Consider the following 27,435-nt stretch of genomic DNA (forward strand, 5'->3'; position numbering starts at 1 on the left):
AGATAATATAGATTTCAGGTGAAGGTTAAGTATCTGTTCAGCAGTTCTTACCGAGTCTTTACTTCTCAGCACGGTATAATTGCTGTGAAGGGCTGCTGTCTTAAGTATTTGTTAATATGCATTTATGAGTCTTCTGGGTTTATTTCCCTTATATTGGAGGAGAAAAACTATTATACTCTACATAGTATGTACTTTTTCTTAAAATGACCCAATTGGTCAATTCTTTTGAGCAAGACCCTAGATACAAGTCATACCCTAGACTTTGTGTTAGAGATTTTCTCGAGTTCTACTTTAGGATGAGGGCATTAACCATTGAGAATGAGGAAAAACTTGACTCTCTTCTTTAGGGTCGGCTTGCCTCCCACAATGAATCCAGGCCCCTGGTGAACTCCTAGCTTCCTTTCTGGCTCTCTCTGCATGGGTGACAGAAAGGCTGGCATTTGGAAGAAAGATCAGATTTGTTCTTTTTGTATCCTTACACACGACTAGGAACAATGGATTCAAGTTGTAGGGACACAGGTGCTAGTTCCATAGGAAGAAAACCACTGTTAACGATTTAAAGGAAAGTTAAAAATTTTTACGTGTAATTGAGAAAAATAAAATATGATTCAAAAATGAAATTTAAGACAGATGAACTATCATCACAGTTGGTTAATAAACTACCCATAGAAATGACTGGCAAGTGTTGAATGGAAATTAAAAGATGGTCATTTTAAAAATTGAAACGATTTGCTTTATAGAGTAATGAGAGTTCCTCATTCCTGTAAGACTTCAAGTGGTTATTGGGTCAAATATGAGTCAGGGCAAATGGATGCTAACCTACAATATTAGATAAAGTCCTTGCAGAATTCTGTATCCAAGACATTTATTAAATGGATATCGTCTACAGAACTTGGTGCCAGGCCTTGTGGGGAATTTTTAGGCAGTCCTACACTTATTGTATACTGCCTAAGGATAGCCTACTTTGACCCAGTGAACAATATGTATGTTAATAAGCAGCCATTTATTAATTTCCTATGTGCCACGTACTGTGCTAAGCTCTACAACTGTATTTCTTTTAAAAAAAAATTTTTTTTTTTGGTAACTCGAGCTCTTTATGAACTGAAACGCCCCTCCCACCCCACATGCAGGATTAAGGGCCGAGGTTCTGCACTTACCAAGAAGACCCAAGAGCTCGGGGTTTTGAATCAATCGATCCACAGGCATTTATTAATCACCTACTGTACGCGGGTACTGTACTAGGAGGCAATCTCCATGCCTACGTTAGTACACGCCCTGACACATGATTCTAATCTAAAATGGGAAAATCGGAATCCAAACATATGGTGCGCCAACGCCGCCTGGGTCAGGCGGTCCCCAGCGGAGCCCGGCGTGCCGAGGGGAGGGGCAGACGGATTTAAGACGCGTGTGTCTGTGTGCGTGTACAGTGTAACCCGGGAGGTGCAGGGCGGCGCACAGGAAGCACGTTCGCGCCCACAGTGGCCGGACAACTGGCCGCGAGCCTGTTGCCGAGGAGCAAAAGCGTCTAGAAGTAGCGCACGGAACCCTTACAGACTGGGGAGAACAGGTGCCGCCCCTCCCCCACTCCGATCCCTTCCCTTCACCCCGCCCCCGCGCGCGCCCCTCCTCCCCCCGCCCCCGCGGGCCTTTGTGAGCGGCGCGGGGCCGCGGGAAAGGGAGAGTGCGAGGCGGGCGGCGCGGGAGGCAGAGCCGGGCGCGCGCGGGCACGGGACGGGAGCCCGGTCCCGGCGGCTCGTTTAGGGGGCGGGCTCGGGGAGGGGGAGGGGGGGTTAGCACGCCCAAGATGGCCTCGGATATGAGCTATAGGGTTCGCCAGAGGATCAGCCGGTTCGGCCAGGTGCAGAGCCGGGGAGGAGCCGCTCCTCCCCCCCGTTTCCCTCCTCTCCGCCCTCGCCCCGCCTCCTCTCTGGGTCCAGCCGGGCTTAACCGCCTCCCGAGCCCCTCCTCAGGGCGGCCCCGCCCTGCCCTGCCCCGCCTCCCGGAGCCTCGCTCCGTCCTCCCGACCCCCCCCTTCCTTCCTTCCCTCCGCCGCTGGGCCGACCGGGTCTGGCTCAGTCCCCCGCCGTCCGGCCGCCCTGACTCTCGCCCTCTTTCCCTCCTTCCCTCAGAGGATGTCGGGCCTCCAGATTAACTTCAGCCCACTGAAGGAGCCACTCGGCTTCATCAAGATTCTCCAGTGGGTAAGTGGGGCCCCTGGGCCCAGCTGAGCACCCGCGGTCGTCGTCGGTCCCCCCCACCCCCGGGCGGAGAGGGAGGGAGAGAGGCTGGGGAGGAGGCCCGCCGGTCCGACCCCGCCGCTGAGGAGGCCTCGGGGAGGAGGGCGGGGACGGAGTGGCGAGGCCTCGGCCGCCCGCCTTCGGCCTGGAAGGCCAGGCCGGTGCCCCGCCCCTGAAGCCGAGCAGGGCCGGAGACGGCGGGGCATGGGGGTGGAGGGCAGGAAAAGGCCCCCGGGGGCCCCTGGGACTGGGACGGATGCGGTTGTCAAAGGGGATCACGAGGCGGCGGCGCAGTCCGGCGACGCCCGAGCGCGACCCACCGGCCCTGGGGGGGCAGAGCAGAGCCCCTCCCGAGCCCGAGACCTTCACCCGGGGACCTTGGCCGTGGCCGGGGCGGGCCGGGGGTTTGGAGGGGAAGAGAATGGTTCTGCTCGCGGTCTAACCGAAAGCTGGTCCTCGCACTTCCATTCCCGACCCCCCACCCCCCTCCCCAACTGCCTTGAAATGACGAGCAGGTAGAATGGGTGCTTAAGAAATCTGGCCCCCCCGCTCCAGGAACTTATCCTGTGCCCAAAGTTCAGCTGTCTTGGTTGGGGGGCGGGGGACCCCAAACCACTTAATTTTTGGTGAACTGCTGGAACGTCAAGCCGAACTAGCATTTGATATTAAAAAATGTTTCCTGAAGCAAGCGCGAAAATGAATAAGTCCATTCTCTTTCCACTTGTATGGGAAATCCATTAATTATCGGAGTTGGAGTTGATATCTTAAATACAGAGTTTTAAAAAATCATTGCGGTACGACTTTGGGAAAACATGAGATGAATCTCTAGAAATGAATACACCCCGTATTTAATAAAGCACTTCGTTAAGATGTTTGGAACCTTACAGGGCGCCCCAAAATTCTCAATGACGTTTTAAGGCATTGAAGCGTAAAACTTGGAACAGAAGGCATTTTAAAGTCCTAGTGCAGTTCTGTGCGAAGGGTTCAGCTTGGAATTGCACTAGGACTTCTGGGATACCCGTAAATGCCTTGATGAGCCGATAGATTCGTCGTGGGCGTGAGTGGATATTTACCGAGAGGCAATTCTAAGCCCGTGCTGTGGAAGTCAGCTTTTCTCCCCTCCTGGAACATCTTAGGAAGCAGATTTGACGTTGCAGATTATCCTACATACAGCCAAGTAGGTTGGGAATTTTTCTGGATACCAAAGAATTTTTGTAATATCGTGTGCTTTGGAGGATGATTTTCAAGGCTGTATTTACAGATAGATAGCATCATCTTATACGAAGTAGAATAAGTGTACTGTAGATAACATGTACAATAATAACTTTGTCGGTGTGTTTTTGGTGAAAAGTGATAAGCATTTCCTAGTGCTGCCACCACCATCCCCTAAACGAAACTTTTGAGTGTTTTCGGAACACTGAAATTATGCCAAGAAACACTTAGTTTTGAGTTCATGTTGAACGATTTGCTGTCATTGGGGCTTCTAGAATAACATAGGTAGAATGGTGCTGCTTGGGAAAAGCCATTTGTCTATGAAACCAAATAGGAAAATCGTAGTGTCTTTAATTTAGCTCTTACGACCAAATTACTTTTTTTTTTTTTTCAAAACAAAGACTAGTGAAAACCGCTAGTGAAAGTGAATTTATCAGGAAGTTTGAAAACACAACATATGAGCGTTTGGTAGCTGTTTCTCCTGACACTAGTGAATATGTGTGGTTAGGGCATTGTGTGTTATACTGAGTCCAGCATTTGACACAAAAATGAAAGGGGAAAACCTCACAAATTATTAAATAGGCTTATCTAATGTAAAATAAAAGAACAATACGGTGCTTTTTTTTAAACTGAAAGGTACTTTAGAGATTGTTTTTTCAAACTCCTTCACTTTACAGATAAGGTAGGAAACTGACCTAGAGAAATGAAATGACTTTCCCAAGGCCACATACTTAATCATACTTAATTAGTGATATTAAAAGGAATGCTTTAGACTCACAAGATTGATGTTTTCTTCAGTATAACAGTCTTTTTTGGTTAACTTATTCAGTTAAACATTATATACTAAATAGAATAAATTTGCAGTTAGTGCTTTCTAGATCTTACAGATAGGAAACAGCTGCTTTTATTGTTTTATTTGTACTTAAATTTATTAATAATGTATTTTTAAATCCTGGTTCTTAGATGTTTCAAATGCATTATACCTTCTAAAATGAACAATTTTAGAGTACCAGTAGTAAAGTCATATAAACAACTGGATGTGCCCTGGGGGGGGGTTGTCTTCTGTCCCAACCTCTCCCCTGACACCCCCCCCCCCCATTTTACCCATGAGGAACCTGAGACCCAAAAAGGTTGTGACTTGCTCAAGTCACTCAGGAAGTAAATGGCAGAGCCAGGACTCAAACCTAGGTTTTCTGACTCTAAATCTTGTGCTAATTTCACTTCACCACACAGCATCTTTAAGAGTATGCTTTGGGTGGCTGTGCATTTTCATCGGAAACAATCTTTCTCAAGTTACCTAAGTTGCTGAAATTCTTAGAAGAATTTGATTGCAACTGGTTAAATTTTTATATGAAGACTGCTTTTAGTATTTTTGAAGTATCTTTGAAGGCAAAGACACCAACACATAATGTGTTGATTATTTGCCACTTCCTTTCAGTGCCTGTTGACTTTTGGGGGTGGGGTGATTTAAGTTGTAAAACAGCCTACATGCACTTACACCTTCAAGAGTGTTGAATATCATTGTTAAACTTAATTCTTGGGTAGTATTGCATTTGAACTGTCATACAGCTCCTTCATCCCAAGCATCCTAGGACTTTGTGTCTAAACAACTACAGAATATGTCTCTCTATTTAACCCCATATCCCAGTTGCTTTGTATAACCAAGGATTCAGTTATACTTAAAAGTGAAGTATATCTCTCCCTGGGTTAACAGGTGTGAATGTGTGTGTGTGTGTGTATACACATATATGTACATATATACATATGTCATGGGGCCCAGAGTACTTGCCCCTCTAAATAAACTACCATCTCATTCTAACTGCTTTTGTGTGCAAGAGGGTTTAATTCTTTAAAGAGGAATTCCTAAGAACCCCAACCCCATACCCCATTTTCCAGCATAACACATATATACACATATATGTATATCTACACATATGTAGAACTGTGAAGCTTTGAGGTTTACATAGTACTTTTTAACATAGAATGTCCATGAATTATATATTATAAATATTATTACACTTATTTTTTAAATTAGGAATCTGAAACTTGGAGAGGTGAAGTGAGCTTTTAAAACAAGGTATTCTTCTATCCTCTAACCTTAGCATGTAATTAATGAAGTCCTATTTGTTTTCTCATCTTTTTTTTTAAAGATAAAGCTAAAGTATGTTTAATGTTTTTGTGAGCTGGGTAATAAACTACTTGTGATATTTTATAACTTAGTTTTCCATAAAATATTGGCAGGCTTAAGAGCATTATTTCAATTTGTATAGTATCTTTAAATTTTTTAAGTTTTTAAAAAATAGGATCATTTATATATAAAACTCCCAAACTTGCCTCTTCATATTTGACAGTTCTCTAGCATAGGGTCCACCTTTTGAGCTGGTATATATGAAGGTAGTAAAGAGATTGAAATATCAGTTATCTTTTGTATTTTTAGACAGCTGAGGAAAGAGGAAGGTGCAGGAAGAACTAAAAGAATAGTTTCAGGTGGGAATTAAACCCACACCCCCATACACCAAGCAGTTTGCTTTTATCATTGCAAATCATAATATCTGTCATGGTCCTCTTCCAGAAGGAAGGACAAACAACAGCTTAGAATCAGACCTGTGTAATTGACTGACTTTCGAAGTCTTCCTCCCTCGGAAAGAAAAGTTGAAAGTGTGATTTTAGCATTTCCTTTTGATAATTAACTAGGGACATATAGATTTTCCCATACTATTTAGTGCACAGAATAATTCATTAAACTTTTAAAAATTTAAAGTCAAAGATATAAAGGGTATAAAGCTTTAATAGCTTAAAATTGCACTAAGGCTTTGAGGGCAACCTTGTATTTTATTTGTAATATGTAAAGGACTGGAAATATGTTTATAGTTTATTTTGGGCACCAGAAATTCTAGGTAGTTTTACTTTCTAAATGTGTTCGTGAATTGTTTTTATTAAAAACTAGTAATTAGGGGGCAGCTAGATGCCGCAGTGGATAGAGCACTGGCCCTGGATTCAGGAGTACCTGAGTTCAAATCCGGCCTCAGACACTTAACACTTACTAGCTGTGTGACCCTGGGCAAGTCACTTAACCCCAATTGCCCCTCAAAAAAAACAAAAAAACAAAACAAAAAACTAGTTATTAGATTTCAGAAACATTTCATTCAGCTAAGGTATTTATTTTTTGCCTCAGTATCATCAACCTAGCTACTCCCTCCATATCTTTTTTTTGGGGGGGGGTGAGGCAATTGGGGTTAAGTGACTTGCCCAGGGTCACACAGCTAGTAAGTGTTAAGTGTGTGAGGCCGGATTTGAACTCAGGTACTCCAGACTCCAGGGCCAGTGCTCTATCCACTGCGCCAACTAGCTGCCCCAGCTAAGGTATTTCTTAAACCTTTTTCTTGTTAATTAGGTAATAGGATTGCAGATTTGGAATTGTAAAGATCTTTGGAGGTTCTCTAGTCCAACCCCCTAATTTTACAGTTTGAGTTTTTATCCTTGGTTCTTGAAGAGGATCAATGACATCCTGAGAGTGATGTTGACTTGTGAGTAAATTGGATTTAAGTGAGACAGAGCTGTGCAGAATCTTCAGTGCCTCTCCAGAGTCATGAAAGTCCTAAGTAGCAAGACAAGTTAGAGGGCTACTGGCATTGGCCTCAGGATGTAGTGGATGAGCTTGACCTTTCTAAATTAAGGTCTTTCTCAGGCCTGAGTTCCTGTGAGGCAAATTCTATTCTATGACTTAGGGCGAGGTAAGAGTAGACCATCACAAAAATATCAATCTGGAAGACCCTCAGAAGTTTCTGGCTGGAACTGAAAACAAATGTTGTTTACACTCATTCTTAGCCTTTGAAACCTAAACAATGAGCCTTAGAGGCTTGGGTGGGGGGGCTATTATTGGTCATTCAATCAAAGCCAGAGTGACTTGGGTTTAAAGGCTTAGTCAGGTAACTGCATCTGAAGCACAATGGGCTGGTCTACAGAATCATTGGACTCCGTTGAAACTATTTTTTAAAGCCAACTTTTTTTCATATCAATATTTTCAAGAAATCATGGGCAATGAAGGTTAAGTGACTTGCCCAGGGTCACACAGCTAGTAAGTGTCAAGTGTCTGAGGGCGGATTTGAACTCAGGTTCTCCCCAGGGCTGGTGCTTTATCCACTGTGCCACCTAGCTGCCCCTGTACCTTACTGCTTTGGTAAATATAGTTGAAGGTTTTCATTAAATAGCTTTTATCCATTACTAAATTATTCTAATCAGATTCCACATCACAACAAGAAACCGAATTTAAGAGGGCAAATATTTTAAATTTTCAAGAAATTATTTTTAAATGAATGTGCCCCTCCCATTAATCCCTCTTCACCCCATTTTGAACAAATTTTTTAAAATGAAAAACATTCAATACCTGTCTACATAGTGCAGCAAAACATTTCCATATTACCCATGTGTCCCAAAACATCTCTCTTTAAAGTTCATCACCTCCCTGTCAAGAGGAAAGTGATTTGTTTCATAGTACTTATGGTTTCTCATTATATTGATCAAAGTTGTTTTTCCTCTCTAATGTTATCATATAAATTGTTCACCTAATCCTCCTCACTGAATCAGTTCATAAAGATCTTCACAACTTCCTCTGAAATTGTCCATTTCATCATTTCTTAGGGAACAATAATATTCCTTTTTTTTTTTTTTAAGTGAGGCAATTGGGGTTGAGTGACTTGCCCAGGGTCACACAGCTAATAAGTGTCAAGTGTCTGAGGCTGGATTTGAACTCAGGTACTCCTGACTCCAGGGCTGGTGCTCTATCCACTTCACCACCTAGCTGCCCCTATTCTTTTTTTAAATAAAAGTATTTTATTATTTTCCAGTTACATGTAGAAATAGTTTTCAACATTTGTTTATATAAGATTTCCAATTTCAAATTTTTCTCCCTCCCACCCTCCCCTAGACAGCAGGTAATCTGATATAGGTTATATATACATAATAACATTAAACATATTTCTGCATTAGTCATGTTATAAGAGAAAAATCTGAGCAAAAAGGAAAAACCTTAAAACAGAAAAGCAACAGCACCAAAAACAAAAGAAATGGCACAATAATATTCTATTAGATTCATAGACTGCAATTTGTTTAATCATTCTCCAATAGAACAAGTCTTCCGAGTTTTGAGTATCATTAATTTTCCTAAGAAAATGGTGTATTTATTGTTCGTTAATTTAACCATTTCCCATTTCTGAGCCTCCATAGCTCTTCTTAAAGTCCAAGGTTGGAGTTGACTAAATCACACACCATATTCTTATTCCATGTCTGATTTGATATTGATTTTGTGTGTGTGCTAACAGGCTGTTGGTTGATGTAGGTAGGAATGTTTCTCCTATCAGTAATAAGTTATTTATAGTCCAATTACAGTTATCCCTTCCACATTGAGGGGGTTAGGGGCACTGTGCCCTCAGCCTTCCCTTCGTACCAGAGAAGTCTGAATTTTCTCTTTCTTTTATGGGTTATTTACAGTGCCTTGTAAAATTTGGGTTAAGTATTTGATCATAGGCTTATGTTGTCTTCAGCTTCCACAAAACTGCCTCAAAATTTTCCATTTAATTTCTTATACTGACCTGGGATATAATAAAACCACGATGGGGATCGTCTCCGTGGGGAGGGGATAACTATAGATAGAACATAGTCAATTTAATGTTTGTGATATTGCTTCCATTGCCTTCTGGTTGGGGGTCGGGGTGGGGATTCTATAATGTTCTACAAAAGTAGTGTCAAAGGGGCAGCTTGGTGGCGAAGTGGATAGAGCACCGGCCCTGGAGTCAGGAGTACCTGAGTTCAAATGTGACCTCAGACACTTAACACTTCCTAGCTGTGTGACCCTGGGCAAGTCACTTAACCCCAATTGCTTCACTTTAAAAAAAAAAAAAAGTCGTGTCAAACTAAAATAGAAACAGTCCTATGGGCTCCATATTTGACTTAGAAAACCTGAAATTAACATTATTTATGTTGTACTTATTTTGTTGAATATTTCATTCTCAATTATATTTTAATCTGATTTGGGTAGCACTTGAGTTTTACTGGCCTTGAATTTGACACTTCTGTCTTGTGTCAATCTCAAATAGAAACAGGATTACTCAACCATATGTATTTCCATACAGGTCACATATTGACTTAGAAATTTATTTTGTTAACTATTTCCCAATTACACTGTAATCTGGATCTGGTCATAGCTGGTAATGTCAGCTCCATGCTGTCTGTGGCTGTGTGTTTGATACCTTTGCTCTTCAAGTCAAACCTTTTGGTTTTTTTTCTTATTTTCTAGCATTTTTTTGTTGCCCTACCTGATAATTTTTACCTTTTGCATATAAATCATTGCTTATTAAAGTGTATGTATGCACACACACATATAGATATATTTAATTTGGAGTTCTTCATAAAATTTCTCTGCCTTCTGAACTTCAACAACAGGCTTTGGTGAATAACCATAATCGTCTGTATGCAAATGCATATCTGCAAGGTATGATATGACTAATATAACCTATGAAATTATATTTCTTGTTGCCTTTGGATGTAGAAACCAAATGCTATCTCCTTTAGTTGCCTATCCAAGAAGAATGTATGATCTATCCTTCGATTTTTATATCTATCAACTCTTAATATTCTAAAAACTGCTTCTTAGCACCTTTTGTTCTATATTGTCACTGTAGTAATCAGAAAAAGGTCCTATAGGACCAAAGTATATTTCATATTTTTCTTTGTTTAAATATATTATTTAAATTGCTGTGGGGGCAGCTAGGTGGCACAGTGGATAGAGCACTGGCCCTGGATTCAGGAGGATCTGAGTTCAAATCTGGCCTCAGACACTTAATACTTACTAGCTGTGTGACCCTGGGCAAGTCATTTAACCCCAATTGCCTCACAAAAACAAAAACAAAATATGTTACTGTGGCCAAGAAATTGACCCAGCGATTGGCTAGGCTACTAGTGATAAGTTTCTTTATGAACTAGCTGGGCCCTTTCTCCAAAAGCAGATGGTCTTTGCCAAGATCCTAATGGAATCCTATCTAGTTTGTTACAGCCTTTTACAGCCTGTATACTCCTTTGAAAATCTAGGTTCTAGGGTAAATATCCTGCCAATAAAAAGGGCATCAGAGTACAGCTTTATACCTTTCCAGTAGCTTCAGTTAATCTTACTTGATCTTGTTTTATGTTCTAGTCTGGAGATTTTGGGGGATCCTATTTATAATCCGGTATGTTAGCTATCTCTAGAATTGTCTTCTGCAAATTTGAAGAGTATGATATTTATACCTTCATTTAAGTAATTAATATTGTTAAATATACGAGGCTGGGGGGCAGATAGGTGGTGCACTACAAAAAATTAAAATTAAAAAAAAAATACACGAGGCCAAGGAACTACTATAATAATCTTCTCTTCAAGTTCATATTTATATCCAATATGACAAAAAACACTCTTTCTATAAATAGTTATCTCTTCCACTTTGCAACTTTCCCTATTGTGTTTTTGCTATATCATGGGTGTAGGCATAAGAAATTAAATGAAAAATTTGGGGTTGTAGAACCAGCAGATGACAGAAAATTTTTAGAAACTCAGAAATGCATAAAATACATGTATAGTATACTGTCAACATGTTTTAAAGTTCTGGAGATTATTTTGCAACTTGATGTCTTAATGGCATAGCTGGTAATTGTTATTAGTTTCCTTTTTCTGTAACATTTCCTTGATTTCTTGTCTGGATGATTATAAGTCTCTCCCCTAATCTTCATACATGAAAATATTTCATATGTATATTCCCCAGCTCAAAAATCCTTTAGTATAGTTAAGAGATAGTACCTGTAAAAAATACAGTTTGCTTCACCTGAACCAAGACTTTGGTCTTCCACAGTATACTTTTCCATCCTATTTTACTCTCTTCTTCAGTCACTGTCAAAAACCAAATTGAAATATTAGATGTGTCCTGGTTTCAATTTGATCTCTCCTTGCATTTAGAGTCCATCATGCTTGGAATGTACTTGCTCGGTATTGACACCTGTTGAAATCGTTTTTTCTTCAGTACCCAACTCAGGTGCTACTTCTCCCCTGATCTCTTCTGTTGAAAATCCTGTCCCGTCCGGCCCCCCCCCCCCCCCCCCCCCCCCCCGCCAAAAAAAAAAAAATTCTCCCACCTCAGCTTTCTAGGAGTTACTTAGACATTTCCTTTTCCCTTAAAATGTTCTAATTCATCTCTCTATCAATTTCTGGTTTCATCTCTAATTCCATAGTTTGCCCTATCTATTAGTAAATAATTGCTGATCCTTAGAAGTTGTGATTTTTAAGTATTCAGTCCAATAATGACACACTATAATTCATAGCTACTTCTCCTGTCCTCACGTATTTGTATAAATATATATCTCTTCTGTTTCATTGCAAACTAATGGACCAGAGCTGTATCCTAGTGAGCTTTGTCTAGGGACAATTCAGTTATCTACCTTGCTGGGTTGTGGGGAAAGTGCTTTGTAAAACTTTAAACCCTATGCAAATATAAGCTAACAATAACATCTGTTGCTCATTTGGTGATTTACATGCCATCTTATAAGGGTTATCATATTATTGTGGTGTTTAACTTTGGATGCTTAATTTTCTCAACTAGATCATAACCTTAACAGCCCCAGACCTTGCTTTATGATTTTTTTTGTATCTTGCAAAACCTAACAGTGCATATAATTAAGTATAGGTACCTGATTAATGTTTATTGTTTGAGTATTTATAGCCTTTTCCCCCAGCTGCACATCTTTAAAAGTTATCTGCTGGTATGTATTTGGTTTGAAGAGAATGTGGGGAAGACTGCCAGCACATCGGCTAGATTTCCATAGGGGAATTTGATGTGGTCTCCAGTGGGGATGGGTAGACATGGATGGGGGTACACTCTTCATCATTAGAGGGAGCACTCAGTTTGATGAGATCACAACTCAATTGGAGTATATGTAGCTTAGGAGAATGAATTCTATTAAAATTAGCTTATATTTATTGAATACTATATTCAAGGCATAAAGATGGTGAGGACACTGTTCCTTTGTCAAGTAATTGGGAGGGGGGAGAATGAAGATGAAATAAATTTAATAATAAAATGTAACACAGATTAGAAGGTTAAAGTTCATAAGATGGAAAATTCTGAGTTCAACACTAGAGACTGCAGCCTCTGTCTTTGGGAGGGGAAAGTAATCAGGAAAGATTAGAGGAATCAGAGGAAGAAGTGGCATTTGAGCTCCAGCTAACTGGCCAAAATGGTAAGGGCGAGTACATTCTTAACTCCATACCCTTAAACCATTCTTTATGCCTAGAAAGGTAGGGAGGTGTTTAAGAAACAATAAATAGCCCAGTTTGGCTGCCCCACAAGGTACTTAAAGGGAAGGAGTGTGGGATAAGCCTGGAAAATATAGGTTGGGGCCAGACTCTGGAAGTATTTTGATGTCAAAATAAGGAATTTGGAGTTTATCTGTTAGGCTGTAGGGAGCTGTTGAAAAAAAGGAGAGGCAGTTTGGTGTGAGAGGGTTCCAGCCTGAGTTAAGGAATACTTGGCCTTGAGTCTTACTTCTGATAGATAGTATTTCATTGGATTCAGTCAACTTAATCTTTCAATACTCCCCCAGTACTCTGTTGGCTTGGCATTGGCAGAGAGGAAGTTTCCTCACTGGCTGCTCATATAGAAATGAAATCACAAGTGTCCAGTCAAAAAAAAAAAAGATAATTTATATTGTGTCTAAGATTTATAAAATACTTTTCCCCACAACAATGCTGTGAAATAGGAAATAGAAATATATTCTTGGATTTTAAGTGACTCTTATCCAAGGTCAGAGAGGTAGTAACTGACAGAGAGATAGTATTTGAACAGGCAGCTAGGTAGCACAGTAGATAAAGCACTGGGTTTGGAATAGGGAAGACTTATCTTTATAAATTCAAATCTCATCTCAGACACTTACAAGCTGTTTGACCCTGAGTAAGTCACTTAACCCTGTTTAGCTCAGTTCCTCATCTTTAAAATGAGCTGGAGAAGGAAATGGCAAATCACTCTAGTTTCTGTGGCAAGAAAACCTCCACGATGGGGTCACAGAGTTGGACATGACTGAAACGACTAAATAACAATAAAAGGATTTGAACTTTTATATTCCTGACTCAGAAACTACATCTCTCTCTCTCTCTCTCTCTCTCTCTCTCTCTCTCTCTCTCTCTCTCTCTCTCTCTCTCTCTCTCTTTCTACAGGGCTATGGGGGTTAAGTGACTTGCCCAGGGTCACACAGCTAGTTAATAAGTATCAAGTGTCTGAGGCCAGATTTAAACTCAGGTACTCCTGAATCCAGGGCCGGTGCTTTATCCACTGCGCCACCTAGCTACCCCCTACATCTCTTTTCATTGTTCCAAGCTGTCATCTTCTTACTGTCCCCTTTTTCCTCCAGCACTTAGGTAGTATATCTTTCAGTCAGCATTTTCCACTGAATATTTTGGAAGTTTCAAAAGGCATTTTCACCCTTTTAGTTTGCTTTTCCCACTTTCTGTCTTCCTCTAGGGCATTTGAGCCAGGTTATAGAGTTTGTCATTTTGGGCTACTTTGCTAAGAGAGAAGGTGATTTTTATAGTCTCTGTTACATTTTATCTGGTTAATTTTTCATCCTTTATAAATTATACCAGGTAGTGACATAATTTACATAGGTCACATATAGTCATGTGTAGTAAGTTACATATTTCTGTTATTATTGTGCCCTCTTCGTCTAAATACAGTATACTTCTGAGTCAGTAGACACCTGCAGGCTACTATATGGGTAGCAGAATGATTGTCACAATACATAGGCACTCTCAGAGTCCAAAATCTTTTGAGCATCTGTGTTTGTCTCTGTACACTGTCCCTGTTAATTGGGCAGACCCATAACTGGAAAGTTGCAATATTATAGGTGAGGGGTAATGAAGTCCTGAATTTGGATGGTGGCACAAAAAGGAAAATGAAATAGTATATATAGTATATAATAAAAATAATAGTACATGAGGTAAATTGTTAAAATTTGATTATTATATGTGGCAAGTGAAGGATGGAAAAGAATCAGATGATTGAGATTTTGAGACTGGTTAGCTGAAAGAATAATGTTTAAAAAAAAAAAAAAGAAAAAAGAAAAAAAAGGGGCAGCTAGGTGGCGCAGTAGATAGAGCACCGGCCCTGGAGTCAGGAGTACCTGAGTTCAAATCCGGGCTCAGACACTTAACACTTACTAGCTGTGTGACCTTAACCCCAATTGCCTCACTTAAAAAAAAAAAAAAGAAAGAAAAAAGAATAATGTTATAATGAACACATTCAAGAAGTCGGGAAGAGGAACTTAATTTAGGATCAGCGATATACCATGGGTTTTGGTCATGTTAAATTTGAGGTTTCAGTAGGACATTTGCTTGATCTACAGCCTTCTCACAAAAATTCTGATAGAGAACCATCATCCTCACTTCATCAGTAGTGAGATCAGTAACTGAGGCTATGAGCCATCAAATGACATATCCAAGCTCACATAGCTAGGATCCTAGGATTTATAATAGAAACTTTAAGAGATAATTTACCATATAATTTTACAAAAGGAAACTGAGGTTGAAAGAGTTTAAGTGACATCCCCAAGAACACACCAGTAATAGAATTAGTATGTACTGATGGCAGGTGACCTCTTTTGAATCCTTACTCTAAATACAACATTCTGATCCTTTTTCTCCCCCTGAATTGGGAGGCCTGAAAGAAGAAAAGACCCTCTTTGGAATAGGGAAGAGGTAATGCAAGTGACATTTAGAAAGGCATATGAAATAAATTAGGCAAGGGAAAGAAAAGAGTATGTGAGGAAAGAGCAGCTGGGAGGAGGGTTATTTGTGTCTTAACTAGTAATTGTAAGTAAGTGAATGGAAAATAATAGAAATAGAGGGCTTTGGGGGGAAATGGTTACTGAACATACCATTTTCCATTTCTTTCTTTCTTCTTTTTTTTTTTTTTTTGGTGAGGCAATTGGGGTTAAGTGACTTGCCCAGGGTCACACAGCTAGTAAGTGTGAAGTGTCTGAGGCCGGATTTGAACTCAGGTACTCCTGACTCCAGGGCCGGTGCTCTATCCACTTCGCCACCTAGCTGCCCCTGCCCCTCCATTTCTAATTAGAATACTGGTCTTTGCCTGTGACTCAGGTAATGCTGCTGGTTGATTACAAGTCCTGAAATGTATGGGGAAAAGGGAATGAAAATGGATTCCACAAGTTATTAAAATTGCCATAATTACTACTTTGTTCTATAGTTTAAAAAAACAAAAAGAACTAGACGGAGTTAGACGTTCAACGTCACTGCTCCAGCACATAGTAGCCTTGTGACCATTGGCAAGGCATTTAGCTTCTTTGAGCCTCTGAAAGATGTGTATAATATCATCTGTACTATATATATTACAGGAACATCATGAGGAAAGCGCATATAAATGTAGGAACTAGTATTTATAAATCCTTTGAATAGGAATCTAGAAAACATTAAGATGTGATTTCTAATGGTGACTAGATTCTGGAGTGAAAAAGAAAACAATGCTTAGTATTTCATTATTCATAGTCCTGATAAAAAGTTGACATTTGCATGATATATAGGTTATAATATGTTTTACTAAACTCTTACTTGCTAAGAAAAAATTATAAATTAATTCATTTGCCTTTTGTTGCTTTAGTGAACATTGTTTTGTTGTTTGAGTAGGAGAAGGGGGAAGTTAGGACTGGCTCAAGCTATGAGTAACATTCTTAATCTACTGAAAGATCATATTAGGTATGATTAAGAATCTATTTGAAAAGATAAGATGTTAGCAACCTATCAGTAATGAAACTGGTTATATTTCGATAATCTGTATTACTAAACAGGAGCAATTTGCTATTTACAATTACAGCAAACAGTCATTAAGCGCTTAGAGTGCTAGATACATTCAAAGAGAAAAAACTGGTTCTGCCTGCCCTCAAAGTGCTTATTACTGGAAGGATAAATAGAACAAGGTATGTAAAGTAAAAGATAATTTGAGGAGAAGGGCACACCCCCCCCCCCAAAAAAAAAATTGGAAGTCTTCACAGGGCTCGGATAGATGGCACCTGAGCTCATCCTCAAAGGAAGATAAGGATTCTGAGAATGTAGGTGAGGAAGAAGCTCCTGTCAGATGGAGGGGAGGCTGTATGAAGACATAGAGACGAGAGATGGAAACTTTAGCTGGGGAACAGAGAGTACAGCCACTTTAATTTAAAAGTAAAGTATGTTTGAGAGAGAGTGTCATGTGAAATAAAACTGGAAAGTTATGTTGGAACCAGATCATGGGAATTGTTGAATTTAATCTATCTGAAGCATTTGTATTTTATTGTAGAGATAAATTGGGAACTGAAGTTTTTGAGTAGGGTAGTAATGTAAGCAAGAGCTGTGTGTTGGGAAGATTATTTTAACCAGCTGTGTAGAGGATACCTTGAAGAGGAAATGCATCTGAGAGGATATAAACAGTCTTCAGACATTTATTAAGCACTTAATATATTCTAGGCACTGTTGATAAGCAATAGGAACAGAAAGTGAAGCCAGAACGTGAGTGATGTCCTAAGAGACTACTGAGGGGACACAAGGCCATTTTTTGTTTTCCTTTGCTTTTTGGGTTGCTTTGTTACATACAGTAGCCACCCTCCACTTACTAGCTATTAGTTTGTAGGTAAACTTTACACAGAAGGGGTAGGTTTTCCCTGAGACTATATGCAAAACTTTTTCAGCTTGGTAGTCCTTGCTAGATCTTGTGGGCTGCTGGTATAGTCTGAGAACCTAGGGTCATCTTCTGTGCCATTACGGAGGTATTTAAGCAGGACTTGAGGTTACTATTAAGAACAAGACTTTAGTGGATTGTACTTTTTTAATGTGTGCTAATTTTCTCTTCCCAACAAATTCTAGCTACTTGATCATAGCCCTTTTTCTAAAACCCTGTCATGGTGCCTAGACACATGAGCATTAAATAATCTCTGGTTGAATAAAGGGGAAGAGTGTATGATTGAATTTAAAGTCTTCTGTTGATTATTTCAGGAAAAAAAATGTAGAGAAGAAAAATAGACTTTTTTCTTTTTAAAACAATTTTTATTGTTCTTCTTTCAAAAACACTGCCATATGTCCTAAATATCTCCCTCCCACCCTTTATAACAAAGAGGGGATTTAGTTCAGAACTAACCAATACATCCTTTCAGTTTGACAGTGCAGTATTCACATCCCAGTTCTCCACCTTTGTAATATATTTCTAACAGTGTTATAAATGGACAGTTGCTTAATTTGTAAATGTACAAAAGTTCATTTGAAATAATTTTGGACTTCAAAAAAATTCAAGTTATTTTCAAGGAAATGCCCTTTACAAAGCTAGAAAAATTTAAAAGCATAACAAAAACACAATATGCAAACATAGTGGCATTTCATTCCTTTTAGGAAGGCAAAGATGTTTATTGTTGCCATCAGCCTATATATAAAACCTCTTTCCTCTTCTAATTGTCATAGCATTCCAAATTCAACCCTATTCCTTCAGTCCTTCCTTTGCCCTTCTGTCCTCTGGAACAATCTTTCCTCCCTAATTGTTAACAACCCCCTTTATCTTCCATGTCTAATTAACATACTACCCACCTTAAGGTAATAGAAACCCAAGACACTTCATTTCTTAACCCTTAACTGTTGCTTCTTTCTTTCATGTCTTATTGCTCTTTCCAGACCCTTCCTTTGCATCACCTTGGTTTACAAGCTCCTCCTTTTATCACTATAATTTACCGGCTTTCTTGTCTTTGTTCTTTTTTAAGGAGTTCAGTATCTGACTCAGTTTTTCTTCTCCACTAATCCTTGCCTTGTTTCAGTTTGCTGTCTAGTCAAAGGGCCCTGACCTGTCAGTTTATCAATTTTTCAGCTCTTGTGATTTATCTCTCCGCTCTACCTCTGCTACTCATAAGGGTGCTCATTTTTTAAGACTGTACAATCACATCCAATTTTAAAAGTTTATCTTGTTACTGCTACATTTTGATTTAACACAGCTGGCAAATTTACAAGGCACATTCCTCAAAAACAAGGAAAATAACACTAAAAAGTAACTGTAACATTATTAGGCATCTATTATATTCCAGGCACTAATAGCTCTGGGGAAACAAGTATAAATAAAGAAAGACAGTACTTGCCCTCAAGAAGCTAACAATCCATTGCCGGGAGACAACGCACAAAATTGCCTAAAGGTGTGTGAGGGAACTTGTGGGTTTGAGATGGGGAGAAGGTTTGGCAGGGACCTAGCCTGATGGAGAAATCCAAAAGCAGTGCCACTGCTAGGCAGTGGGAATGGAAACTGATGGTGGGGCATGCGATTGTTATCTTAACAAGGTAGTATCATTGTGTTGACTGTTGTGCTTAACATTGTCTTCCTTTATATATAGTTGTTGTTGTTTAAATTTTTTCAGTCTATATCACTCGATACAAGTTTCACCATATGTCTTAGAATTCTTTATATTCCTTTTTCCTTATGATGTAGTTTTTTGTTGTAAAAACATATTTAAGTCATGTCTGACTCTGTGATCCCTTTGGGGGTTTTCTTGGCAGAGATATTGGAGTGGTTTGCCATTTCCTTCTCTAACACAAAGGGGGTTAAGTGACTTGCACAAGGTTACACAGCTAGTATCTGAGGCCAGATTTGAACCCTGGAAGAGGAGTCTTTCTGACTCTAGGCCTAGCATCACTGTGCTACTTAGCACCTTGACAAAGATAGATTTGGGCCTTTTTTACTTTATTGATATCCTCAGCATGTAGCAGAGTGCCTGGCACATAAGTGCTTAATAAATGCTTATGAACTAACAGATCACTTCATATGTCACAAGTTCCTTATCCCCAATTCTTTGACTCATCCCAATTATTTGTTCTTTTACTCTACTCTCTTTTTAGGATTTTTTTCCTCTTTAATAGCATTTAAAATTTTTCCTAATTACGTAAAGATAATTTTCAGCATTCATTTTTATAAGATTTTGAGTTCCAAATTTTTCTCCCTTCCCTCCCCATCTCGAAGCCACCGAGCAATCTAATGTAGGTTATACATTACAATCATGTTAAACACATTTCCACATCAGTCATGTTGTCAGATAAGAATCAGAACAAAAGGGGAAAAAAACACAAGAAAGAAGAAACAACAAAAGTGAAAATAGTATGTTTCAATCTGAATTCAGACTCCCTAGTTCTTTTTCTGTATGTAGAAAAAGCATTTTCCATCATGAACCTTTTGGCATTGTCTTGTATCATTGTATTGCTGAGAAGAGCCTAAGTGTGTCACAGTTGATCATCCCATAATGTTGATACGATGTACAGCATTCTCTTGGTTCTGCTCATTTCACTCAGCGTCAATTTATGTAAGTCTTTGCAGGTTTTTCTGAAATCCACTTGCTTATCATTTGTTACAGCACAATAATATTCCATTACTTGTTTAGCCATTCCCTAATTGATAGGCATCCCCTCAATTTCCAATTCTTTACCACCACAAAAAGAGCTGCTATAAATATTTTTGTATATATGGGTTCTTTTCCCTTTTTTAAGATCTTTTTTGGAATAAAAACCTAATAGTGGTATTGCTGGGTCAAAGGGTATGCACAATTTTATAACTCTTTGGACATAGTTCCAAATTGCTCTCCAGAGTGGTTGGAACAGTTCACAGCTCTACCAACAGTACTTTAGTAGTGTTTAAATTTTTCCACTGCTTCTCCAACATTTATTATTTTCCTTTTTCATCATATTAGACAATCTGATAGTGTGAGGTGTGGTACCTCAGAGTTGTTTTAATTTGGATTTCTCTAATCAGTAGTAATTTAGAGCATTTTGTCATATGCCAATAGATCTGCTCATCATTTCTCATAGCACAATAGTATTCCGTTAAATTCACATACCACAACATGTTTAACCATTCCCCAATTGATGGGTGTCTCCTCAATTTCCAGTTCTTTGTCATCACAAAAAGAGCTGCTATAAATATTTTTGTATATGTGGGTCCTTTTCCCTTCTTTATGATGTCTTTGGGATATAGACCTGATAGTGGTATTGCTGGGTCAAAGGGTATGCATGGTTTTATACCTTTGGGGCATAGTTCCAAATCACTCTCCAGGATGGTTGAATCAGTTCACAACATATTGCACCAACAGTACATTAGTGTTCGTTTTCCCACATCTTCTCCAACATTGATCATTTTCCTTTTTGTCATATTAACCAATTAGATAGGTGTGAGGTGGTACCTCGGAGTGGTTTTAATTTGCATTTCTCTAACCAGTAGTGATTGAGAACATTTTTTCTTATGGCTGTAGGTAATTTTAATGTCGTCATCTGAAAACTTCCTGTTCATATCCTTTGACCATTTTTCAGTTAGGAAATGACTTGTATTCTTGTATTATATGACTTTCAATTGGGGAATGACTTGTATTCTTATATTTGATTCAGTTATTTATATATTTTAGAAATGAGGCCTTTATCAGAAACACTGGCTGTAAAGATTGTTTTTCACTTTTGCTCTACTCTCAAAGGAAACTCAGCTGTGCCTTCTCCTTACCTGTGCCAGCTCCCATCTTTCTTGCCCATTTGATCTCCTCTGAGAGTTTGCCCCTTTGATCATCTCCAGTTTAACATATTTAGTTACCAAAGTTGTCCTGCCTGTCAGTTTATCCAGTCACACAGCCACCACTTCATCCCCTCTCACCTAGACAATTAAGGTAGTCTTCTAATTGGCCTTCCTGCTGAAAATCTTTTCCCCACTCAAACCTTCCTCCACACAGCCACCAACAAATTCCTTGAAGGGCAGATCTGATCATGTCTCTTCCTTTATTCAGCAAACTTCATGGTCTCCCTTTTAACTCTCGGATCACATATATACTTCTCTCCTTTCTGTGTTTTTAAGTCATTTTTCATTCATGTCTGACTCTTTGTGACCCACTTTGGGGTTTTCTTGTCAGGTACTGAAGTGGTTTGCCATTTCCTTCTCCAGCTCATTTTACAGATGAGGAACTGATACAACAGGGTTAAGTGACTTGCCCAGGGTCTGACAGCTAGTAAGTATCTTAGGCCCGATTTGAAATCAGTATGAGTCTTCTTGACTCCAGGCCCAGCACTCTATTGATTTCGCCATCCAGCAGCTTCCCTTGTGCTTTCTACATACTTTACAATCCAGCAACACCTGATTACTGGTTGTCCTCCATCCATGGAATGCTTTCTGTCTCACCATCACTATCTGCCTCTTGGCTTCCTTCAAGTTTGGGCTCATATCCCACTTTTTTGTTAAGAGGCATTTCCTGGTGTACTGCACCCCTTCCCCTACCCTACTGCCTTTCCTTTGATATTTATCTTCCATGTATATAGTAGTTTACATGTTTTTTCAACTGTAGACTGTTTCCCCGATTACTGGGCATGTAACCTTTTTTCCCCTTCAATTAGCATTTATTTTCTTTCCTACCTCCTCTTCCACTGAGAAAAAGGAAAAACAGAACCATTATAACAAACGTACACAGTCGAGCAGAAACAAAAAGTATTCTCAGTCTGCCCCGTGAGTCCATGACCTCTGATGGGAGGTGAGTAGCATTGTTTGATCTAGAGTTCTCTGGAATAGTAGTAGTTGGTCACTGCATTGATAAGAATTCTTAAGTCTTTCAGAGTTGTTTGCCTTTCTTGCTAGGTTTCTCTGAAACCATCCCCTAAACCAATTTCATTGTTTCGCCGTTCTTTCCATTGATGGGCATCCACTTAATTTCCAGGTTTTTGGTACCACGAAAATAGCTGCTATGTATGTATGTGTATAGATGTGTATACACACCTACTACTACATGCATATTACATACCTAGTACATAAGTATCCTTTTTTCTTGTGGTATACACACCTAGCAGTGGTGTGACTGCATCAGGTTTTGTACAGTTGAATGACTTGGGGGCATAGTTCAGAATTGCTTTTCAGAATGTCTTGACCAGGTCACAGTCCACCAGGAATGAGTGCGTTAACATGGATGTCCGCTTTGTTTACGGGTGCGATAATTAAATGTTTGTTCCTTTGGAGGTGTGCGCACAATAGCGATATTATTGGCTCAGAGGATATACACATTTTAGTGACTTTGGTTGTACCAAAAGTGCATTTTAATATACCTCCCCTCTCACATTCTTACCTACAATTGCCATTTTCCTTTTTTCATCATCTTTACCACCCCTCTCAGTATTGATGTATGGCTTAAGAGTTTAGTTTACAATTCTCTTAGTGGTTTGGAGCATACATATATGGCTGTTGGCACCTTAGATTTCTACCTGAGACCTGAACTCCTGTTCCTATCCTTTTACCATTTACCTCTTGGGGAATGAATCTTGATCTTTTGAATTTTAATCAATTCCCTATATATTTTCAGTATGATTTCAGTATTATCAAGAAATTTGCCACAAATCCCCAGGCCCTCTCCATTAACAGTTGTCCTTCTAATTCTAACTAATGCTTTTTTTGGTGTGCAAAAACAAATATGTAAGCCAAATTATCTACTTTGTTAGTTGTGGTCCTTTCTTTCCTTTGGGCAACAACTCTTCTCCTATCCATAGTTATGAAAGTTATCCCTTCTGTTCTTTCTTGATTTGTTTATAAGACTTTATATATGTAGGTTATATATCCATTTTGAGTTTATTGTGGTATGTGTTATGAGAAGTTTATCTAAACCTAATTTCTCCCAGACTATGTTCCAATTTCCCAAATTTGGGTGATGGATTGAGTTTATGCCAGGAAGCTGCTTCTGTTTATATAACCACAGGTTTTGATTGTTTTCATTATTAATGTGGTCCATTTTATATAATTTTCCTGTTATTGAACCAACCCTACCTTGCTATTATAAATCCAACCAGTTGCCCAAAACTGTAACGCTTTCATGAACCTAACCTCTGAAAGTTTCCTTTTTGATCTCATTTCCTTTCATGTCTCCTGACCAGTCTTCTAAATCTTAAAACTTATTTTTGATCCACAACTGTGACTACACCCTGATTCTTCCTTCTTCCATTCCATTGCTCTGGCCTCTTTTTTCCTATAATCTTAGCCCCATAGTTCACCAGTTCAACTATGAACTATCTGCTGGTCAAGGAAGTTCTGTGGTCATGTCAGTGGGTCCATTACAAATTCGTGTTATCTGATTTCAACTAGGCTCTCTGTGCTGCGTGGCATTTTTTTCTTCTTTGATTGTCATGGAATATTTTTGCATCCTGCACCCACTTCTCTTTCACATAAAAACTGCGTATTGAGGGGCAGCTAGATGGCGCAGTGGTTAAAGCACCGGCCCTGGATTCAGGAGTACTTGAGTTCAAATCCGGCCTCAGACACTTGACACTTACTAGCTGTGTGACCCTGGGGAAGTCACAACCCCCATTGCTTGCAATAAAATAAAATAAACTATTTAAAAAAAAAACTGTATTGAACATTTCAGACTGAAAGCCAGAGTCAGTAAACAGAAATGAGGAGAGCATTCCAGGCATGGGGGACATTTACCAAGTGTAGTGAGGTGGAGTATCTCGTTCAAAGAACAATCAGGAAGCTAGTGTCACTGGATTGAATAGTTAGTGTTGGGGAGTAAGGTGTAAGAAGAGTGGAAAAGGTAGGAGAGGCCTAGGTTATAAAGGTCTTTGCTGTCCTTCCAGCTAAGTAGGATCTGCCCAGAGTTTGTGCTTCATTTGCATGTTCTTTACCCATAGTTACCTCCATAATAGAATGAAGCATTCAAGAAGATTTTAAAGGAGACTACTGTTGTAGTATAGCTTTTGGAATCAGTATGGTACAGTGGAGATTGCAATGGATTTGGAGGCAGAGGACCTGAACTTATACCCCTTGTTCTCTTACTTACCATAAGTGACTTTGGACAAGTCACCCTCATTTCTTCTTCCAGCTTTATTTCTGTGATCCTATGCATGTGATTTTTATTGTGTTAATGACGTCACAGTGTTTAGATGAACCACCTTTTCACACATAGCTCAGTGAAAGTATCGCGAAAGATTATGGTATCCGTAATTACTTCAATTTAAAATGTGTCAAAGGTGAAGTGTTTCTCTGCAATATTTTTCACATTTGGGAATTCTTATATGCTATCTAAACTTAAAGTACTCTGTTTCCTTTAGTTTCTCCTTCCCCACCCCAGTATTTGCCTCACCTTTCTTTGCCTGGCTTGAATGAGGCTCCTTGCAATAGTAACAGGCAACATGTTTAACTCTAAAAAGCCATAGCTATTCAACTCCACTACCATTTTTTTGTTTGTTTGTTTGTTTGTTTAATTCTTTTTTTTTTTTTTAGTGAGGCAGTTGGGGTTAAGTGACTTGCCCAGGGTCACACAGCTAGGAAGTGTTAAGTGTCTGAGGCCGGATTTGAACTCAGGTACTCCTGACTCCAGGGCCGGTGCTCTATCCACTGCGCCGCCTAGCTGCCTCCTCTACTACCATATTTTAATAGAAATAATAGCTCAAGTTTCCATATTGCTTAATATTTTACAAACTTTCTTCATGACTATCCAGTAAGATAGGTAAATATACTGTATCCATTTTACATGTGAGGAAACTGAGGTTTAGAAAGGCTAATTGACTTGTTCAGTCATACAACTAGGAAATGACAGAGCCTAATTATACCCAACTCACATCTTTCTGACTGACTTCTATGGTTGATGGAATTCATCATGGTAAACCATAAAGGATGTTATTTATGTATCAGTTATACTCAGTAACAGTGTAGTTTTTTAATCTGTTATTCTAAAACTGTGTTTGATTCTAGTCCAGTATTTAAACTGGACTAGATTTTAAGGCTGTTTAATTAACTCTTTGCTCTCTCAATTTTTATGTAGGTAGCTTCCATTTTTTCTTTTGCTACTTGTGGAGGTTTTAAAGGCAAAACAGGTTTCCTGGTTTCCTGTTCAAGTCACAGTACTAAAAATGAGACAGTTGAAGCTGCCTTTGCCTATCCTTTCAGGTACGTGTTTATCCATTCTCTCTTCTCCCTCCTCAGTTTTTCTTTAATATTTCCCTATCTGTGTGCGTTTTTAATGTTGTCACAATAAGCTTTTCAGTTGTAAATTCACTTCATTTTTGTGTTTACATATGTGTGTTTGTCTGGTACATGGTAGCTGCTTAATAAATGCTTATTAATTACCCTGAGAATCAGAAGTTATACTGTGCCTCATTTTAAGCAAACACAATGAATGAAAATTTTCCAAGAGGATAGATTAGTGAACTGATTATCAGTATGAAATAAACTATATTTCTTTCCTTAGTGTATCTTTAAGAAACAAGATCAGCAAAAAATCAGTTCACACAAATTTAGAAATATAGTTCTATAAAATGAAATCTATATTTTTTTTTCTGTTGGAATAGAATGTTTATATCTCAGACAAAACTTGATATAGACTCATCACTGTCACATAATAATTAAAATTATTGGGGCAGCTAGGTGGCACAGTGAATAGAGCACCAGACCTGAAGTCAGGAGGACCTGAGTTCAAATCTGGCCTCAGACACTTGACACTTACTAGCTGTGTGACCTTGGGCAAGTCATTTAACCCCAATTGCCTCACCAAAAAAAAAAAAAATAATTAAAATTATTGATTTTTTAATTGTCTATCAAATGAAGGCAGTCTGGTGTAGAAAGAATACTAGTCTAGGAACTAGGAGAGCTGAATTTTAGTCCCAGACTTGCCATCTACTATTTTTAGGCAAATTACCCTCTCTGAGCCTCCATTTTCTTCATCCGTAAAATAATTATTGGAGCTGGATTAGGTGATTTCTAAAGTCCTTTCTAACTTTAGCATTCTATGAGCTTGTGATACGAATTTGATAAAACAAATTGATACAGATACCCAGAACAATGTACTTGGCCTGTTACCTAAACATGTCCTGCGTTTTTCTTGTTTTACATCATCCTATTAAAATGCAGTTTCAAATCTCTTTTACTCTTTGATGAACCTAATTACCTTACTTTTTTCTTTCCTCCAGGTTGAATCAGGTTTCATTTAGTACAGCAGTGGACCCTCTGTGTAATGTAACTTGGAGCAAGTATTTTCTTATAGGAGATTTCTCTTCATCTGCCCAGTTCTATGTTACGTTTGCAGTCTTGGTCTTCCTCTACTGCATTGCCGCACTTGTACTTTATATTGGTTATATGAACCTGTATCGGGAGAGTCGAAAAATTCCCTTTATCGTAAGTTATATTCACATTGTTATTTTTTTTTTAGAGAAAGGTAAAGAATTTCTACAGAGTGTGTTTATCTGACTTTAAGATTCTCATATATTGGAATACTTAAGAATCCTATTTTTTTAAATATCATGGGGTATAAGACAAACTGATAAGTAGATTACCTTGAATTTTTCAATATAAAAATTCAGCTAAGTCATCATTGTAGAAGCAAAGATTACTCTAATATTTTGAGCAGCTTTTTGTTCAGTAAATATATATAATTCATCTTCAAAGTAGGGAGAGATTCTAGTTCTTTTGCTTATGTTATTTTAGATCTTTAAACAGGCTATTAAGTAAAAGATAACAATTTAATGCTTTGATTCTGAAGAATTGCTTAAATATCAAGAACCTTAAAACTAAGTAGCCTTCATAGTTCTCTTTTTTACCCTTTTATTTCCCACTTTCTTCTCCCCAAAACAAAATTCTTAATTTAGTTCAAATTACATGTAAGACTTTGACAATCTCTCTTTGAATTCCCTACCTTGAATTCTAACCAGACATTTTTATGATATCTGAGGAAATGTTTCTGAGTTTGTGATGCAACACAAGTATTTGGATTTGACTTATCTTGGCTGCATGACCAAAAATCTAATCCCATAGAGCCAGGAGTAGAGCACACACCTGAGACTGAAAATAGCAAAATCATTGATCTTCATAATTGCAGGCCAAATAGATCTCTACTATATGTAGAATATCTATAGTTTGCCCTTTGTATAATTAGGATTTTTGGTATATCCATAAGACACTGGCAT

General features: G+C 38.8%; 1 protein-coding gene across 3 annotated transcripts in view; it reads left to right on the top strand.

Moving 5' to 3' along the window:
• The first annotated feature begins 1,434 nt into the window (after nt 1-1,434).
• Nucleotides 1,435-27,435, top strand: part of SYPL1 (synaptophysin like 1) — a 35,605-nt gene continuing 9,604 nt past the window's right edge. The window contains exons 1-4 of one of the 3 annotated variants that reach the window (XM_043968078.1): nt 1,435-1,567; nt 2,130-2,201; nt 25,299-25,423; nt 26,443-26,647. In XM_043968078.1, the coding sequence (XP_043824013.1) occupies nt 2,133-2,201; nt 25,299-25,423; nt 26,443-26,647 (399 nt within the window). In that variant the 5' untranslated portion in view covers nt 1,435-1,567; nt 2,130-2,132. Of the gene's footprint in view, nt 1,568-1,790; nt 1,859-2,129; nt 2,202-25,298; nt 25,424-26,442; nt 26,648-27,435 lie in introns of those variants that run through there. The other 2 variants (XM_043968077.1, XM_043968080.1) reach the window with 2 other exon arrangements.

The sequence above is a fragment of the Dromiciops gliroides genome, chromosome 5 (assembly GCF_019393635.1).
Source record: "Dromiciops gliroides isolate mDroGli1 chromosome 5, mDroGli1.pri, whole genome shotgun sequence".
Lineage (NCBI taxonomy): Eukaryota > Metazoa > Chordata > Mammalia > Microbiotheria > Microbiotheriidae > Dromiciops > Dromiciops gliroides.